The 19,753-nt window shown below is 37.1% G+C and overlaps 1 protein-coding gene across 11 annotated transcripts in view; it reads left to right on the forward strand.

Moving 5' to 3' along the window:
- The window catches only part of LYST (lysosomal trafficking regulator), a 175,432-nt gene that overhangs the window by 10,213 nt on the left and 145,466 nt on the right, over positions 1-19,753 (forward strand). For 8 of the 11 annotated variants that reach the window (XM_034662476.1, XM_034662468.1, XM_034662479.1 and 5 more), the window contains exons 2-3: positions 13,531-13,620; positions 17,407-17,605. In XM_034662476.1, the coding sequence (XP_034518367.1) occupies positions 17,414-17,605 (192 nt within the window). In that variant the 5' untranslated portion in view covers positions 13,531-13,620; positions 17,407-17,413. Of the gene's footprint in view, positions 1-13,530; positions 13,621-16,139; positions 16,246-17,406; positions 17,606-19,753 lie in introns of all 11 variants that reach the window. The other 3 variants (XM_034662473.1, XM_034662474.1, XM_034662475.1) reach the window with 1 other exon arrangement.

The following is a 19,753-nucleotide window of genomic DNA, read 5'->3' on the forward strand; positions in this document are numbered from 1 at the left end:
TTAAGGAGTACCCTTGTCATGATGAGCACAGAGTGATGTACAGAAGTGCTGAATCACTGTGTTGTACACCTGAAACTAATATAACACTGAATGTTAACTATACTGGAATTAAAATTTTAAAAAACACTAAAAAAGAAAAGATTGCTTTGGGTATTTGGGTTCTTTTGTGGTTCCGTGTAAATTTTAGTATTATTTGTTATAGTTTTGTGAAAAATGTTGTTGGCTATTTTTTCTCTATTTTTACTCCTGTTTTTTGACATGGTTTACGTGTCCCATCCCCAAGATTGTTTTTGGGATGGATTTGCTATTTTTTTGGAATTTGTTCTTGTGCTTAACTGTTTCAAAGTTAACTGTGTCTTTGTTTATTGGAAATATATTTTGGTTAAGTATATTTAATTTTTTTGTTGTAGCATTTGGTTTTTGGCCGAATGTGTTTTTAGTAATTTATTTAGCATCAGTGAAACCAATTCTATATGCTTGAGTATTATGAACTTATAAAGAGCAGTAATAGTATATTAATTTTTTCCTTTCTCTTCCATCTTTAAGATTGCTCTGATCAAAACGTGATTTGCTACAACAGAATTCTTATTAGTTCTGTAGTTCACTTGTTTGAGTTCCTTAGATGGAAGAAGAATAAGCATAATTGCATACATATTATTTCAACAGTGTAATTATTATACTGAGTTTGGATGAGTGTGAAATTAAAACAATGCTAGGAATGATTTTCTCCTTCATTATATTAATGTGGCTTATTTGAAAGGGCAACAAAACATTTATCAGTTCATAAAATGCATTCATTGTTATTGCTTCTGGGTATTAATTCATTGAAGTGCACAGTTTAGTGTATCCTGGCCAATGGCAAAAGGAGGTTTTCTCAGTGTAACTTGTAGAACAGCTGCTTATACCTGTCAGCTTGCTTTTATGCTACTTTTTAAATATTTGCTTGTCTAGACTTTATTAGATCTTTAATGCATTATAAGTTAGAGTTTATTAAAGCTTAAAGTCCTTTACTGTTTTCTGGATTTCCTCTTTAATAATGTTTCCAAAGGTGGTAATGCTGATAACTGTTCTTGAGGGTTTTTTTGTTGGCCTTATTTGAATATTTTGGAGAATAGTTCTGAAGTCATGTGTTCCATACAGCTGAAACATATTTACTTTCTCTACATTTTATTTCTAAAAAATAGAATCCCGGCAAGGTAGTTTGACAAAACTTGATTATGCACAATTTAAGGAAACATTTAGAATATATATATATATATATATATATATATTAAAAGATTTTATTTATTTATTTATTTGAGAGAGAGAGTGGGGGAAGGGGCAGAGGGAGAGGGAGAGAATCTCAAGCAGACTCTGTGCTGAGTGGAGCCCGACAGGGCTAAGTTCATGACCTGAGCCGAAACCAAGAGTTGGGTGCCTAACCAACTGAGCCACCCAGGTGCCCCTAGAATGTGTAATTTTAATCTTAAATGAACTTTGATGTTTACTGATACTATATTACTATTTTCTGAATGCTGTACTATCATGAAAGTTCACAGCCTAGAAGATATTTAGAGATCATCTAGTTTTGTTTTTGTTTTAATATGTATAAGAAGAATGGGGATCAGAAAGTTTAAGCATTTTGCCTGAAATCCTTAAAGAATGTTTGAGGCAAAACAAAAAACAAAAATTCTCTTGACTTTTAGAGTAATATTCTTTCTACTATGCCACCAATCTCTTGAACATTTTAATGCACTTTAAGAAAGTAATCTCATAGCCAAAAGATGCCTTATACAACATGCAAAGTGATAGTGTTTGGTTTGTAGTATGTAATTCATTTATAGCTTTAACCCTTTGTCTTTGCATGTGTCTACATTTAAACCATGGTGGTAGAAACTAAATTGTGATGATACTCAATGAGGCAGAAAAAAATATTAAGTGTAGGTTGAATCTGAAATGCATTTGCTTAATATATATTCCTTTTTTATTTCTGTTCTCTATCACTCTCACTCCCTATGCCCTTCTCTCCTACTATCCATCCATCTTCATGGATGGTTAGAGAGCAGTAGATTAAGCGGCTGGATCTGAATTTGATCTTACTGTTAATCTTTCTTGATGTGAAATGTTTTATAGCAGTAAATGCATTTGTCTGTACTTGACTGCCTCAACTAAAAGGTTTTTAGAATGAAGCTAATTTTCACTGTGTCTGTAAGAATTATGAAGGAATAAGAAGAAACTATTGCTGTGTACACTCATGTGGTGTCTTCAAGGCTTGTACGTATCTGTGTTCAGTATTTCTGAAGCTGATTTTACAGAATCTTTTACCTTATACAAAATATGTTTTAAAAACTACTGATCATTGTGGTGTTGCTATGGAAATTATTTTTATTATTTTCATTTCACATTTAGGATAAGATGTCAAGCTATGTTTATAGTGTCTCTTTAAGAGGTATGGAAAACCATTATTTCTAGAATTGATTTTAAATAACTCTTAAACTGTATACTCTGCATTATAATCTTTAACATAGGAAGAATAAACACCCAAGATTTTATTGCTGAAGTTTTTTGTTTTTAATCTAAAAAAAATTTGGTGAAGTTTTTACGTGTTTCTGTAGCACTTTCCTTAGGACCTTAAATGCTTGCTAAGGAACGGGAAAAGGCTTTTGTATATGTGGCTGTTTATTTCTTAGAGCTTTAGCTGCGGGAAGATTTCCTAAAGGAATTTGAATATTCAGATGTTTTCTATCCAAGTTAGTATTAAGTGAATTGGTGTTTATTTGTTGAGCTCTTACTATTTGTGGCACTGTGTTAGGCAAAAAAGATTTTTATATTTTTTAACAAATGAGCCCCAATTCCCCTTCTTAAGGGAAGTATAATCTAGTTTGGAAAGAAGCAATACAATATTGTAACACAATGCGGTGAGTCCTAAGAGGCAGGTAGAAAGTAATTAACTGGGAATTAATAGGAATTTCTGTAGCAGCAGCAACGTGACAAAACACATTAGTGAAATAGTGTTGAGAAAGTGAGTACCCTTAGGAGGAATTATGGGGTGGTAGAGTGTGTCCTGAGATGTATCAAGAGATTGGGAAGGTTAGATGGTGAGGGAGGTACAGAGCATAATAATAATAATAATAATGATAAGTTGGAAACTTACTCCCTAGGAATTGGAGTGTCACTTATTTTAAGAAATGTGAATGACGTTTTTAGCAGTTGTAGAATTTGGATTGAATGGAAAGTAGGCCAGGCAGAGTGACCAGTTAAGAGGTTGGCAGTATTGCAAGTGAGAGAGGGGATGAGGGCATGAGGATGCTCAGGGCTCACGTTGGAGGGGAAGAACCAGATTCTAGGTAATGATCGCTAATCGCTTATTAAGTACTGATCTTCCTACAGTCTGCCAGGCACTGTGCAATGCATTTTCTGTGCGTTATCTCATGTAGTTTAAATATCCACAACCACTTGACGTGTTCTTTTTTTTTTTTTAAGATTTTATTTATTTATTCGACAGAGATAGAGACAGCCAGCGAGAGAGGGAACACAAGCAGGGGGAGTGGGAGAGGAAGAAGCAGGCTCATAGAGGAGGAGCCTGATGTTGGGGCTCGATCCCATAACGCCGGGATCACGCCCTGAGCCGAAGGCAGATGCTTAACCTCTGTGCCACCCAGGTGCCCCCACTTGACGTGTTCTTAGATAAGACTGAGGCTTAGAGAGAGGAAGCCGAGAAGCCAAGGTCAGAGTTAGCAAGTGGCTGCTGTCAAGCTGAAGAACTGACTGGGCCCCAGATGAAGTGCTATTCTGGTTTCTTCCTGAGTAACTGGGTAGAGGCCATCAACTGAAATAGGAGTGAGGAAGGAAGAGCTGGTTTGTTGGAGGGAGGAGTTAATGATTGCCTGGGAGAATAAAATTTGTATGCAGAATACAGACAGATTGCCTGCGTCTGAATCTTGCCTCTGACACTTAGTAGCTCTGTGACCTGAAGCAGTTGTTTAACTGCTTCAGCTTCTAACATGCGACAAAGTAGGAATATAATTGTACTTACGAGATTGTTATGAGGATTAAACCAACAGCTGTAGTGGAGCGCTTTTCGGAGTGCCTGATGGGTAGTAGTCATTTGTACATGGCAGCTACATCATTTTCATCATTATCATTGTTCTGTAGAAATCCAGATCTGTTTGGAGGATGTATGAGCTTTTCGGTGTAAAACTTCGAGCACATTCCTTCTAGCAGGGATGTAAAGCCTGGGGAGATGATCTACCTGGATGAGGCTTCATAGCTCTGTTTATTGCCGCCTCACTATAACCACAAGTGTCTCAATTTGCATTCTTTTGTGGTGCTTAGGATCAAACCCAGGTTCTTCGGAGACATCTGGTTGCCCAATTTGTTTGTTTTAGGGAAAATGAACTGCTTGTTGAAGGGCTTAACTTCGATACATTTTGGTGTGACTTCCTCTGAATTTATTTTAAAATTCTGCCTTGCTACACGGTACCTGGGCCAGCTTTATCAAATGAGGAGCCATGATGACTTCTCTCTGGGCCAATCACAGGTGTCCAGGCAAGCACGATAGAGAGTGTTGACCAAGACGTCATGGGCTTAGAGGGGGAGGGGAGCAGGCGGTGCTGTCGACTCCCCAAAATATGATAAAAATATTATGTTCACTTTTCTGGGTCTACTGCTTTCTTAGATTTGTACCCTTTGCCCCTGAACTACTGTCCTTTTCATTTTATTGAGTTTTATCAGCCTATGCAATTCTACATTAATTGAAAATATTTCATTCAGCACATTTTTGTGCTTTAACTTAGCCTAAAGGCATAATACAGAATAAAGGTAGGAACAGTACAACTGCCCCCCCCACACACATTTACTGGTTAAGGATTACTATAGTCCTACATTTTTTTAATAAAGATTTTGTTCATTTATCTATTTGATGGACAGCACAAGCAGGGAGAGAAGGAGAGGGAGAAGCAGAGGCTGGATCCCAGGACCCCGGGATCATGACCTGAGCTGAGGCAGCTCTTAACTGACTGAGCCACCCAGGCGCCCCTATGGTCCTGCATTTTTAATATGGAACATCTACATCAGAGCCAACTTTTACCCCTCTTATGTTGTAATTCCACTTAGAACTGAAGGTGTTACTTCTTGTTAAAATGTAAAGACTTCTTTCTAGGAGGAGCAGAGTTTTTGTTTCTTGGTTTTTGTTTTTTTCCCCAGTTCATTTACTTCTTGACATAAATGGGAAATGTGGAAACACGTGGAGAAAGATAACATGAAGCTACAGAACACCTCGAGAAGTTTGGGGTGGCAGGATATTTGCCTGGAGGGGTGAAACAGTGTGGGACAGACAGGCAGGATTACTGCCTGCTTGCAGTTGCACTCCGTGCAGCAAGCAGAAGTTTGCAGAGAGGTTTTTGAAGCTTGTTTCCAGGTGTACAGATTACAATCTAGCGGACTCGAGTAAAGGTTCTGGATAACATTTAGAGATAGTATTTAGTGTTAAGGGAACTTCTTTGCCCATTGTCTAATTTTTAATTGACCTGACAGAAGAAGAAAAGCTGTGTCTTCTAAACTTGGCTATTTTAGTTCTAGTTAATTAGCTCTAAAAATATCATATAACTCCTAAGACAACTGTCATGGGACCTAACCATGGGACTGTGGACCTGTGGGCTTCAGCTTTTGTCACCTGTAGAATGTGGTGATGGAGAATACGATGTCTGAAGTTTCTGCTATTGTGAAAATGTGTGATTCTAACTTATTCACGTTCATACCTTTATTTATTTCACTTATGAAATGGCATAAATAGTGTTATCATTATTTTCCCCAAAGGGTTTTTAATTTTTAGTGATGTGTTGCAAAGAATATATGAGATCTTTGGGAAAGTCATTAATCTATGTTCAATATATATTGACCTCTGGAGAGATGGGATTTAGCATAATTAAATTGATAATTTAGCATAAGTAATTAATAGTCCATAACGACCAACCCTTATTTTCAGGGTTCTGATTCAAAAGAATTTATTGAATATTTATTATTCTGCGTCGCGTTGTGTTTGATCCTCTCAGTAAGCCTGCAGTTGATAGCAGTCTCCTTCTTTTTGGTACATAATAACATTTCTTAAAAAAATATTCTTTCCAGTGGTAATTTCTCTAATATTATTTTAATTAAGAAATTTAGGCAAGGACATAATATTATTTTTAAAATGAATTTACCAGGATTTTGGGCATTTGGTGAAAGTTAGGAGTGGAGCCCTTCAGATACCACCATTTCATGAGGAAAATGTATGATTTCTAATCACGTTCTAAGAGTAAAGTTCATTATTATAAACTTTTTATTGTCTTTTTTTCTCTGCTACTTTTTTGTAGACGTCACAAGACATGGAAAAGACAAAATATACTGGTACTTCCTACTTTTATTTTCGGTGCTTCCTTGAAAACTGTATGGTCATAAAGCCTAACATTGACATTTCCATACGCACTGCTCTGAGGAAAGGTTGTAATGATCTCTTTCTTCCTCCAGATGGCACTCTCTGCTGTCACCTAGTGCTAGGCACTTAAAGGGAACTATATTTACCAAGAATATTTACTGATGTTATATAATCTTCGAAGCTCTACATAGTAACTCTGTGGGATAGACATTTCATGGAAAAGGAAGCCAAACATCACACAGCTCCATGTGGCGAGTAGTTATTGCTAGATTCACACTCTTCTGCCTTTTATTGTCACCACTGTCACAATGCTGTTTGACTATTCACAACAAATTCAAAACCTAGGAAAATAGAGTGAGTAAGCAGCTTAGTAAATATTTATTGAGTAAGTAATAAATTTTGGTTGAATTTACGGTGAATGAATGATCGAGTGATAGATTTGATAGTTTTTGGATAACAAACCTCGTGACGTAGGGAGCCCTAATTATCCTGTTACTGAGCTTGAGATTCTATTTTTAGTGGTCACTGTAATATTTGTGGTAGCACTGATTAAAATACAGAAATGACAAGGTATTTTAAAATGCCTAAAACTGAAGAACATAGGCAGTAATGACTTGGTGTAGGGAGGAGGTGTGGTAGTTTTATACAGCATGTCAAGGAAATGACTGTGTCAAAATCCACAAGACTGAGGGTGATAGCTTAATTCTGTGATCTTTTGGATAATGGGTTGTGGCAATTAATCACAGAAACAGAGTAGAGCTAAGATATTATAGTCAACTATCCAAATGTCTGTGGGGAGTCTCACTCAATAAAAGCAGAGCCGCTACTGACTAATTTTATTGACCATTTCATTTCCAGAAGGTTAAGGAGATAATGAGGGGAGCTGATAACTCTGAGCCCAATTTCGACTCACTATGAGGGCTTAATTAGACAAATGGACATAATGGAATCCTGAGAAAGACCCGTGTCATTCATTTAACAAATTCAACAAATAGTTGTGCCACATACTGTTCTAGATGCTGTAGATTTTGCAGTAAATGCAAAAGACAAAATCCCTGTCATCAAGGAGTTTTCGTTTTAAGAGCTAACAGTGGGGGCGCCTGGGTGGCACAGTCCTTAAGCATCTGCCTTCGGCTCAGGGCGTGATCCCCGCGTTATGGGATCGAGCCCCACATCAGGCTCCTCCTCTATGAGCCTGCTTCTTCCTCTCCCACTCCCCCTGCTTGTGCTCCCTCTCTCCCTGGCTGTCTCTCTCTCTGTCAAATAAATAAATAAAATCTTTAAAAAAAAAAAAAAGAGCTAACAATGACCTGCTGTCCAAATAACTAGCCTCGTGGTTACTCAACTGCAGTGACCTTAACTTGCATTTCAGACACCTGCTTGCTTGGTTACACTCTGGATGTTATCATCTGGAGCTGCTTGTTTCAGAAATCTAAAAATTGCAATATCCTTTATTCCTTCATGTTTTTTTTCTTTTTAATATTTCCTCATTTTTTATTCTTCAGAGAGAGTGATTGCCTGCCTGTATTTCAACTTGTGTATCAACATCTGCCTGTCCTCTTTCTCTTTCCTAGCCAGCCCATATCCCAGTTTTGACCATATGGACTGTTTGCTCACTTGTACCTTAGTCCTCCTTCCTTCCCTCCACCCACCAAAGCTCCCGTTTCTACATCAGTGATACAATCTGCACTATCTACTACTAGATCCAAGCAGCTGAGCCCTGCTAGAGAATCTCAACCATCTGAGAAAAGTGATTCTACCCGAAATTCATGGTTTTCAACCTCTCCTGAGCTCTCAGCCCACCAGAAGATCCTTTTATTTATCTTTGGTCACTACTCTTTCCATCCTTATTTTCCTGCTTCTCATTTTGCGTTTTGATACCAAACTTAACCATAATTCTGTTAGGGACTTGACTTGAGCTGCTGTTTCTGTCAGTATGCCTTTCTTCCCCCTTTCTCTCTTCCTTTACATGTTCAACTTTTAATGAAAGATTACATCCTTCATGAAGCTTCCCTGACTACTCAAATTAGATTTGGTGTCCTCTTATCACTCAGTACACAACACCCTGTGTATTGGTTTGCCTTTGCCACCATAATGGGACCTTCTTAGAGGCAGAGTCTGAAATTACTTTCACATTTTGTGTTCTTAGTGTCTAGCACAAAGTGGGTGTTTTAGTAAATGGTAAATGAATAAGTAAGAAACAGGAAGAGGAATATGGAGGAAAGCTGGCATATAGAGAATTAGAAATGCAGGGTTCCCTCCCCCCAAAAAAGAAATATAGAGTTCCTAAATTTCAAAGTAAAGATAGATATAATGCCATGAATACAGTCCCCAGAAGGGAAAGTGTGTGTAAGGTGGCCATAGGAAGAGTTTTTATTGAACAACTGGAAATAGTATGTGAAGAAAAGAGCAAGGTCAAGTGGTCAGATGAACTCATATTTTAAAATAACCTGTGCAGAAGAAGGAAAGAAGAATATGTAACAAAAATTTATAGATGTAGGTACCGATATCTCATATAAAAGAGGAGTACAACCCTAAGAGAATAATGAGCTGAGGTTTTGAAAAAGGTTAAGGCTGACCTTTTACATTTTATATATAGAAGATGAAAACAGCGAGCTTGTTTTAAACAAACTGGCCCCCAGATGGTAGCCACACTTGCGGTGAGTGTGGGGTAGTATAGAGAAGTTGCATCACTATGTTGTGCATCTGAGACTAAGGTAGCACTGTGTGTCAACTATACTCAAATTTAAAGATTAAAAAAAAACAAACCTGACCCTATAATTGTATACAGAGGGTAAATGAAACTTCTCAGCTTCTGTTTTGTTTCTGACTTCTCTGACATGAAGAATGATCTCCACACAGATTAATAAAGCTGGATATAAGAATAATAATAGAAAATTTAAGCCCACGATTAGAGAGGAGATTGCACCAGAACCTCTGGCTGCTCTAAATGAGCTCACATCACAGGTTCGGATTCCGAGAAGATGCGTTAATGTCATTGATGAGCAGGTAATCTTTGAGCAATTCTGGGGAATTTGAACACTTTTAGAAGACAGTGGAGGACGAAAGTTCCAAAATTATAAAACGAGAACATAGATTCCATAGACTTTAGTGAGCTTGATGTTACCTGCACAAAGATTCTAGAGATCAATTTTAAAGATTCTCAAATATTTACGGATAGAAAAGATGAGCAGTAAGGGTTACCAGCGTTTTCTAAGAATGATTCCTTCCAGATAACCCAGTTTCCACCTTTGGCAGGGACGCTGCATACACAGATGGGAGAATGCTGTGCCTGTAATCTATCTAGACTCCCATAAGGTATTTGACATCCTCCGTTCTGTCATGCCATGCTTGCCAACATGTTGGGGAATTGGACTGCGCTACGGGTCCAGGGATTGAACAGCCGAACTCCATCCTAGTTACTAATGGCAGCCTCGTGGGAAGTCTCTCACAGGCGGCTGTTTTTGACCCTGTTCCACTCATCAGTTAACACCTCCTCCTACTTCTCACTCTCAGCCGGCAACCTTGCAGTTTATTTCACTAAGAAAAGAGAAGCACCCGAACCTTGGTCATTCACTGCCAGATACACCAACCTTCCTGCGTGTGCTCATGTGCTCTGCCATCCTTTTTGTTCCATTACGTGAACTGCCGGTATTCCTAGCACTCGTCCATCAGATCCTCTTCATACTGCCCACTCACTGCTCCTGTAATTACCTCCTCTCGTTCTAGTTTTTCATCTGTGTTCCTTTCTCCATTGGAGAAACATGCTATATAAACATACTATAGTAGTATCTCAGGTTACAAACATGCTGTAATGTAACTTGTTAAAAAAAAAAAAAACAACAAAACAAAAGCACCACCTCTCCCATCCCATGTTCTGTTCAGCTGCCCCCCACCTCCTTGCCACCCTTTATGGCAGAACTTCTCAAAAGAGCTGTCTTAAACTCCTTGCCTCCGCTTCCTCACCCCCTTTGCCACTCCACTGAGACCACTCTTTGACAACGTTGTCAGTAACTTCCATGTTGCTAAATCCAGTGGTCAGTTCCCAGTTTTTATCTTACTCAACCTTTCAGCAATATTTGACACAGTTGGTCAGTCTTTCCTGCTTCAAGCTTTCTTTATCTGGTTTTTGGGAGGCACTACTCTCCTGATTTTTCTCCTGCCCTACTTGCTCTCCTTCTCAGGCTCCTGTGCTGGTTCTCCTCCTCTCCCTGACTCGGGGATGCTAACTAACCCCAGGGCTCAGTCCTAAATCTCTTCTTTGCTTCATTTATACGCATTCTCTAGGCCCCCACTGATCAGTATGATAGCCACTAGCCACAGCCCTGTCATTGCAGAAGGTTCTGTTGGACAGCACTGCTCTGGGTTATGTCATCCAGCTAGTCCTGTTTAAACACATCTATATGCTGATAACTCCCATATTGAGTCATCAATTCCAGCCTCCTCACCTGATCTCCAGTTTGGCATATCCTTCATGTCCTTTGCTTGGTTTCCACACCACCTGCCAAACCTAACATGGCTAACATTGAACTTTATTTTCCCTCTCATCCTGCTCTTCTGTCAGTCTTGTCTATCACTAAGCAGTGCTGTTCTTCACACAGGCTTAAAAAACCTTGCAGACTCTCTGGGGTGGGAGGCAGGCAGGAAGGAGACTTGCGTTCTTAGGGAGAAACAGTTCCTGGGGAACACTTCTGTTTCATCTCTCCACACCTTACTTCAGTCCCTGGCAAGTGGGAACGAGTGACTTTTCTCACTCTTTGTAATACTTTTTAACTTCTCTTGCCCTCAACATCCAATGCATCAAACATAAACTAATCTCAAAGCCCTGGAATACTTTTCCCAGATGCTCACGTGACCCATTTTCCTGCTTCATTCAGGCTTCTGTTCTTCAGACAGTCCTTGTCACCGTATCTGAAGTTGCATTCCTGTCACTCTGTACCCTTACTCTGTTTTACTTTTTATAGCATTTAGCACTGCCTGACATTACAATATGTTTGTTTTTTGTCTGTCTCTACCTTACTGGAATCCATGAGGGTAGGGATTTTGTTTTTGCTCTATTTCCAGTGCCAAAAATAGGAGCCGGCAGGTAATAAATGTTCCATAAATATTTGTTGACTTAAATGCCATATTAATGAAATTTCTGATGAAATAAAACTAAGAGGTATAGCTAATACACTGTCAGGTTTTTGCTTTTTGTTTTGGCCATTTGTGTTTTATACTTTACTGGTCCCTGTATTAGAAAAACTTATTATTTTTCTGAGGTCACTTATATGATTATAGATACTTTGTTATTATGCTTTTCATTTATTTTAATATAAAAATTCTGGTACTATTGTTGCGAGCAAGTTTTATTTATTATGACATTATAATAATAGTTGCATTAGAAGTTGAATATAATTGTAATAATGATGATTTTTAAATTTGGCATTTTAGCTATAAAGTAGAAAAAAGAAATAAGACGGGGTCCCTGTCCTTAAGGAATTCATGACCTCGGGGATAAGACAGTCATAAGTTCCTACAGAGTGTTTGTATAGTTTAGAAACAGAGGCAAATACATATAATGCCCTTAGGACGTCTTCAGTCTATTTTTTAAAACTCTGTTTGCAGACATCATGGGCACCCTGCGTAATACAGGATGATAAAAGTTAGAATGCAGCTGTGTTTATCGACGGTGGTGGCCAAGTAAAGGAGGTCACGACTGTGCTGGCTGATAGAATTGCGATCTTGGATAGAGTGAAACTCCATGGACATCCAAGCTGGGCTGTGCAAAATACAGATAAAGAAGCCATCCCAGTTTAAGAGCATTAGAGAAATCCCTCGGCATGGCCTAGAAATGTCTCCTGATAGCAGAGAAAAACAGATCCAGTGGTCTGTCAGCTTCCACTTCTAATGGCCACGCTGAGTTCCCTGGAATCACTGTAGCAGCTCAAGACAGATGGCTCCACCTTGTTTTAGTCCACACCAGGGGGTAGTCGGAGTCACAACAGTTAATAAAATACCATCTTTTTGCTCATAATTTGATTGATAGTTTCTCCTTCTATAATTTTAGAGTTGAAAGTAGGTGGGTGATTTGTATTACTGAGGATGCAGCAGGGGCAGGTATGGAGGGTGTATTGAGACTTCATTCCAGGGCTTTTTCATTCGGTTGGGCAGTTGATGCACTGGCCATTGGTGCCCCAGGTGGGGTAGTGGGACTGCAGTCTGGCTTGTGCTTGGATAGCTGTGTGCCTGACATGGGGCTGACCAGTTTGGGAAAAGGTGTTTTTCCTGCATCACGCAAAGCCCTGTGTAGTGCAACAGCAGCTAATCCCATTTCCTGCCTCTTTTATCCTCAAGTCCCCAGAATAACATGGTACCGAGTACTGTTTGCCAAGTTGAAGGGAATTCAAGAAAGTTCTCTAGATTTGGGCATTTTGAAGGAATTAAAGATCACTCTGATTTAAAAACTCGTGCTTCGAAATAAACATTCATGGCTGCCTTGTACCTGTAATAAGGAAATATTTTTTATGCCTCTGCCTAGGCACAACTATAGAGAAGGGAAAACAGGAAACTAAAAAGCATTTGTTGCTACCCCAGAAGTAGGAATTTATCCTTTAGTATTCAGAAATAGCCTTCATTGTATTGTACACAAAAGGTTAATTCATTTTTAAAACTTCAACAAGGATATGAAATTTGGTGGTAGTTTATTCGTTGTTTGGTTTTAATATTTTTCTGATTTTCGTATATCCTTGAATACCTTTCGCTCCCACAGGAGAGTAATAATTTGGCCACCCGAAGTACGTATGTAGATGCCATTGCCTCCTAGATTCAGTGTTAAGAAGAGTGATAAGTTGGATTCTCCTTCCCTTATGGTTAACTGGTGGTTTACCTGGAGGTTATAAGGAGTTGGGAACAGAAGAGGAGTAGGGGGCTGTGATCAAGTTGCCTTGTTCAGATCAAGTATGTTCCAACACTTCCTCTCTCAAGACTCCATTGTTGGAGCTCTAGAATTTTTTAGTATGTTCTTGAGGTTTAAAAACTTCATTGGCTTTGTTTGTATCAAATATGAAGACTGGCCATTGGTTTTTGTGTCAGAACTTTGTTAAAATTATTTGTGTTTTACTATTATCATTAATACGTTTGTCTTTTTTAAATAGGTGAAGCTGTATTCTAAGAATATTTATTTCATCTGATTCATGAGCTCAAATTATAAGGACTCTAAATGTTACAGAAGTGTTGAGAGATTGGTAAGTATTTAATGTGATAGAGATGAGCAGTCAAAATACTTGTTTCAGTCTAAGCCTTTGAAACGACATAATTATGTGACATTAATTAAACCCCAAAGTACAAACAACTAAACTTTTCGTTAGTAGAGATGGATGTATAAATTTTGGCATATTCATACAATGGCATATTGCATAATGGTTTAAAGGAACAAACAATGTTGAGAGGAAAAATGAAGTTATAAAATGATACATATAGTATACTATTAATATACATTTTTAAAATAGTTAAAATAATACTGAATATCTTTATGGCTATAAACATGTAAAAAAATTATAGAAACATGTATAGAAATGATAAACACCAACTAAAGAGAGGAAGAAGTGGGGTGGGGTGTGGCTTTCCTGTACTGGAAGGTTTGATTTCTTTGTGGACACACACACACACACACAAACTGATCTGAACATAGTATAATGTAAATATTTGCTAAATCTGAGTATTGCCTATAACCACATGTTATCGGTTCTTTGTACTTTTCTGGGTATTTGAAATATTTTTTAAAATCTTTTAAAAATACCATGCAATCATCTTTTCAGTTGGCATTCAGAATGGCTGAAAGGCATTCAGTGAAATTCAACATTCTTATTAGATGAGCAGGAAGAAATGAATATTTCTTAATGTGCAAGACAAAAGTGTCCCCCATCACCCCTACCAATGGTGTTCTGTTAGTGCTAGCTAATGCAGTTAGAAGAGTGGAAAGTGTGTGAATATTGGGTAGGAGAATTCAGAATTTTTGTTATTTGTAGATGATAGGGCTTTATATCTGGAAATTTCAAAAAATTAATAGAGTTCAATAAGAAGTTTGGATATATTATTACTGTATCAACATAAATATACTTCCTATTTGCCTCCTGCATACCAGTTTTCTGTCCTAATTAGATTATATAATGGAAATGAAATCCCATTCAGAATAACAGCAAAAACTGCAAAACATGCTGGAAGAGCCCTAACAAGAAAGTGTAAAACCTATTATATGAAGAAGTAACAGCAATTTCTACCACAAGGACACAGAGGATAAATGTGCAAGTAGTGTAAGGATGTTCATTGCAGCTCTGTTTATGATGATCAAAACTAGGAATAACCTAAATATTCAATAAGAGAATGGCTACATACTTAATAGTACTCTATATAATGAAAAACATGTTTTATATACATGGAGCAGCATGCCAGGTAGAGAGAGTAAGAGAGAGCTCGTGTGAAAAGATTTCCAAAATACCTATGTGAATCAAAACAGGTAATAGATATAATACCCTATTTATGTAACTATGTCTATATTTTATGTACATTTAAAAATCAGGAGTAACATACATTTCTGCATATATTATAATGTTTTTTGCCGACCTGGCATCTTGTGCTTTTAGAAAGTGGGATTGAAATGATTTCCTCAGTGACTGTCATACCTAAATATTCATGTTAATTTTCATTATCTTAATTTCCAGAAAATAAACCCTAATTGTTACCAGAATTTTGAAGTTTTTCACATTTTTGATATTGCTAAAGTTGCAGTGTGCCTTGTAATGAGTGGTGTCTAGTAAGTGCTGGCAGCCGGCTGCGCTTGGTGAAGGGGTTGTTCTTGCCTGCTCATGAGGGAACTGGGTCATAGCTGTTCATATCAGCACTTGAGTTGAGTTACATATATTGTCAGTATTATATCTGATGAGTTTCTGGGTTTAAATGTTTTCGCAAACTTTCTGCTGATCCTATTTGGTAAGATCAGGAAAGGGGTAGCATTGAAACTTACAGAATGATGTCAGCATCTTTGGAAGATAATCCCAGGAACAGTAGTGCCGCACTCTTAAGAAATGGTGCATGGTGGGTGGTCTTGATGGCCTAGAAGGTAATATTGTATGGAACATTCTAAGTGATAAGAAGGTATTGTGTTATACTTTAATTGGCAGTGTTATTTGTTTTAGTGGTACACTAAATAATTATGTACCTTAAAATCTGTGACAAATTAGGGGAAATAAGTTAATAAAATTGGATAACTATGGACTGAATATAAATAAGTTTATACATTATGTAATTAGTTTATATTATTATAAATTATAAATTATTTGATTTATTGAATAATTTTACCTTATGAAAACTTTATAAAAAGCCAATATTTATATAAGAGAGGGTATTGCTACATTTTGGGATAATGAGTAATGTACATTTTATTTTTTATTTTTTTTCCTAGTGATCAATAATTTTAAAAATAATGATCTTTGCTATGCTACAGAAGGGATTGTTATTGTAATAATACCTAGAATTCTGATGGGAATCCAGGACTTAAATCATCAGGCCCCAAAATGAACAGGAACCGAAATAGTATTAGGAATTTCTTTGGTCTCTCCCTTTCATGTTTATCTGCTTCCCTTTGCATCCTAGTGGTTCATTTTCACCCAGTTGGCTTCTTCTGAGCCTCAACTACTTCATAATGACTACCATAGGCCCATCTTTATGTGACTTTTCAGCTCATCAGCTCTGTCCCTTAATTCAGATTCCCATGAGACAGAAGGAGCCTGATTGGCTGGATGCCTCTTTGCAAGCTGCATCATGCAAGTCACATCTCGCGGCCCCATGTTTGTTGGCTGCTCCTGAATCAGGTGTGCTTCGGTTGATTAGGGCTCAGAGGCAGTACTTGTCCCTTGGCAATAGGCACAGTCCTGTGGTCCACTGCCTTCTCAGCAGGGGCTAGGAGGCGCCCTCCCCCCCCAAATGGGTGAAGAAGGACTCCACAATATACATTTTATTTAATTTAATCTCTCCAGGTTAAAACATTTTTAAAGGTTACTGGATGTCTCAAAATTACTTTTAGCCCTAAGATGAAACTGTTTTGAAATTCTTTGGGAATTTTATTGTTCATGATTTTTCCTTTCTAAATAGTTACACATTTTTTTCTTTATATTGGTGTTTTTCTTCTCTTCTGTCTGCTTTACCTTTTTATTTTCTTTTATCTTAAAATGTCACATTGCCCTTTGATTTAAATGTATAGTAAGAAGTGAAATGGCATAACTTCAGCTTCTAGAATTCTTCAATCTTTATTTACCTGATGATAAATCCTTTTCCCTCCATTAACTGGACCCTGGTTGTTGAGGGGGAGGGTGTATCACTGATTGTCAGTTCCATCATGTGAAGAACAGTTTATATTTTTAAAAGATCCATTCATATTTTTAAACCATGTAGAGGAAGAATATTTTATAAGTAATGGGTTTATTTTTATTCTATAATGAAGTTATTTAAGAAGGTCAGGATTTACTTTAACTGCTACCACTCACTAGTGTATCTTCTATCTAGGTGCTTTCACTTCCTGTTCTTGGTTATGCTCAGGGATTATCACACCCATGACTTATTTCTGCCATGTAAGAATATTTAAGGAGCACCTAACTAGATCAGAACTATGTCTGAAAATATTATAGGGTTAAACACCAATGCCCAATAATTTAAAGTCAGTCTTTGGTTAAAAATAAAACAACCTTAGTGGAGCCTGGGTGGCTCAGTCGTTAAGCGTCTGCCTTCGGCTCAGGTCATGATCCCATCGTTCTTGGATGGAGCCTCACATCGGGCTCTCTGCTCAGCAGGAAGCCTGCTTCTCCCTCTCCCACTCCCCCTGCTTGTGTTCCCTCTCTCGCTGCCCCTCTCTCTGTCAAATAAATAAATAAAATCTTTAAAAAAATTTTAAAAAAATAAAACAACCTTAAAAACCCTTAGTTTTAAACATAAATTTTTATTTCTCTAATCTTTTTTTTGTAATATTTATTTGATAGCTCGGTCATGAGCATCGACAGTAACTCATTGGCACGTGAATTTCTGACGGATGTCAACCGGCTTTGCAATGCGGTCATCCAGAGGGTGGAGGCCAGGGAGGAAGAAGAGGAGGAGACACACATGGCTACCCTTGGACAATACCTTGTCCTCGGCCGAGGATTTCTGTTACTTACCAAGCTAAATTCTATCATTGATCAGGTAACATTTTCATATCAAATAATTTTTTCACCAATATATTATAGTTGATTACAGATACATAATTTCTGGGTTGCGTAGTTTCTGAGTTTCTTTGAGATAAAGCCCTATCTCTCACATCACTCCAACAAAGCAAGTGGCCCCATTTATGAACATACTGTTTATTTGAATACTTTTCAAAATGTCTGAAATGTCTTAGGATTATAAATGGCCTTTTTCTAAAATGACCTGCTATATATTAAGCTTTTTATCCTGATATCAGTGTGAGATAACTGCGATTATTAGTAGAGACCTAAGATTATGATTCAAAAAAGCAGTTGCACTTTCAATAAATGTCAGATATGTTTTTGAAAGGTTAGTGTAAATTATATTTAGAGAGTTTACTAATTCTGGGGTGAAAGTAGAGAATCAAACCAATAATTATTGGGTTCTTTAGCTTGTATACATCCAGTTTTTTATACCTCATTGTGTTTGCTCAAAGTATGGTCTGAACATACAGTATTTTGCTGTTTCCTTATTACTCTAAAGCTAGTGGGAAATAGAGATGTCATCCAACCTTCTTTTGTGGATGAAAAACTGAGATGCAGAACATTAAATAACTCAGACAGGCTTAACTTGCAGCCCAAACGTGATTTGTGTCTTTACTTCATTTTAGTAAAAAACAAATATATATTTTATGAAAGAAAAAATTTACTGTTTGCTTTCAGGGGACTAATTAATGTAGTTAGATAATATTTCAATTAACTTGAAAAGATAATAAGGTCTCTGTAGCACCAATATGACAGACATTTTTCAACTTACAAATGTTACTGGCTTTAGTTAGAAACTTAACTACTGTTGAAATTTCTTTGCTATCAAAGCATTTTGTTAATAAATACATATATTGGGTAAATACAGAGACTAAAATTAAACAATGCCTCTGTTTTCACTATATGCTACAGAACCTAAGAAATAAATATCAGGGAGTATTTGTTCACTGTGGTGTCCACCTGTCAGAGTACTTTCCAAAATATTATGTATTTTTACTCCTTTTCATGAATGTTATTTATTAAATGCGTGACTTCGTGTAATTTAAATTTTTATATTTTGTATGGCTTTTCCATAAATAAATTTTAAAATTAGAAAAAATTATTTGTTAGATCATGTGTAGTGATTTTTATTTCAAATTTTTGATGATTTTATAAGCCTATCATGCTCTGTTCATTTTCTTAACCCACGTTAGAACATTTCAGTGCTTTTTCCCTTTTTTTAGGATACCCTATAAGTAGCATCAGAAATATCAAATACCCAGGAATAAATCTAATAAAATATGTACAGATTTCTGTACATAATTCTATAAAACATTGTTGAGAGAAACTAAAGACAATCCAAATAAATGCAGGACTACATAATTTTCCTGTATTGGAAAAATCAATATTTGTAAGGATACTTGTTTTCTCTAAATTGATGTATAGACTCCAGTGCAATCCTAATCAAAAACTCAGTAGGTTTTTTAATGAAAGCTATAGATGTTAAGATATAACCCGTATATCATAGAATTCACCCATTACATATGTACAACTCAGTGGTTTTTAGCATAATCACAGGTATGTGTAACTGTCACATAGTGCATTTTAGAACATTTTCATCACCTCAGACAGGGACCTGGCATCTTTTAGCTGTCACTCACTCCCCTATCCTTCTCATCGCCCTCAGCCCTAAGCAAACACTAATCTACTTTCTGTTTTATAGGTTGTGTGCTTTCTCTTTTAAGTCATGAAATATCTTTTAAAGTATTCTTAAATGACTGAAATCATTCAAGTCATAATTACAACAGTATTTTTTCCTAGGGTAATATCTTGTGTTCCCTCTTCCCCAGTCATTCACTTTTGGAATATCTGTAGCAATGATAGTAAGAACAGTAGAAGTAGAGAGCAAATAGATAGCCATTTTAAAAATAGGGCTAATCAACATTTAACTAGTTAAACCAGGAAATGGAGAATGATAATTTGGATCTTTAAGGGGAATTTAATTGTGCAAGTTTAATCACTTAGGGTCAAATCAAAACAGTAGATTCAAAGCTGTGCATTTAGGAGGAACTTCAGCTTTGTATCTGCTTCTCATGAATAGGAGCACTTCCTGGGTACTCTGAGCAAGAGGCAAAGGAAGCTC

The sequence above is a fragment of the Ailuropoda melanoleuca genome, chromosome 6 (assembly GCF_002007445.2).
Source record: "Ailuropoda melanoleuca isolate Jingjing chromosome 6, ASM200744v2, whole genome shotgun sequence".
Lineage (NCBI taxonomy): Eukaryota > Metazoa > Chordata > Mammalia > Carnivora > Ursidae > Ailuropoda > Ailuropoda melanoleuca.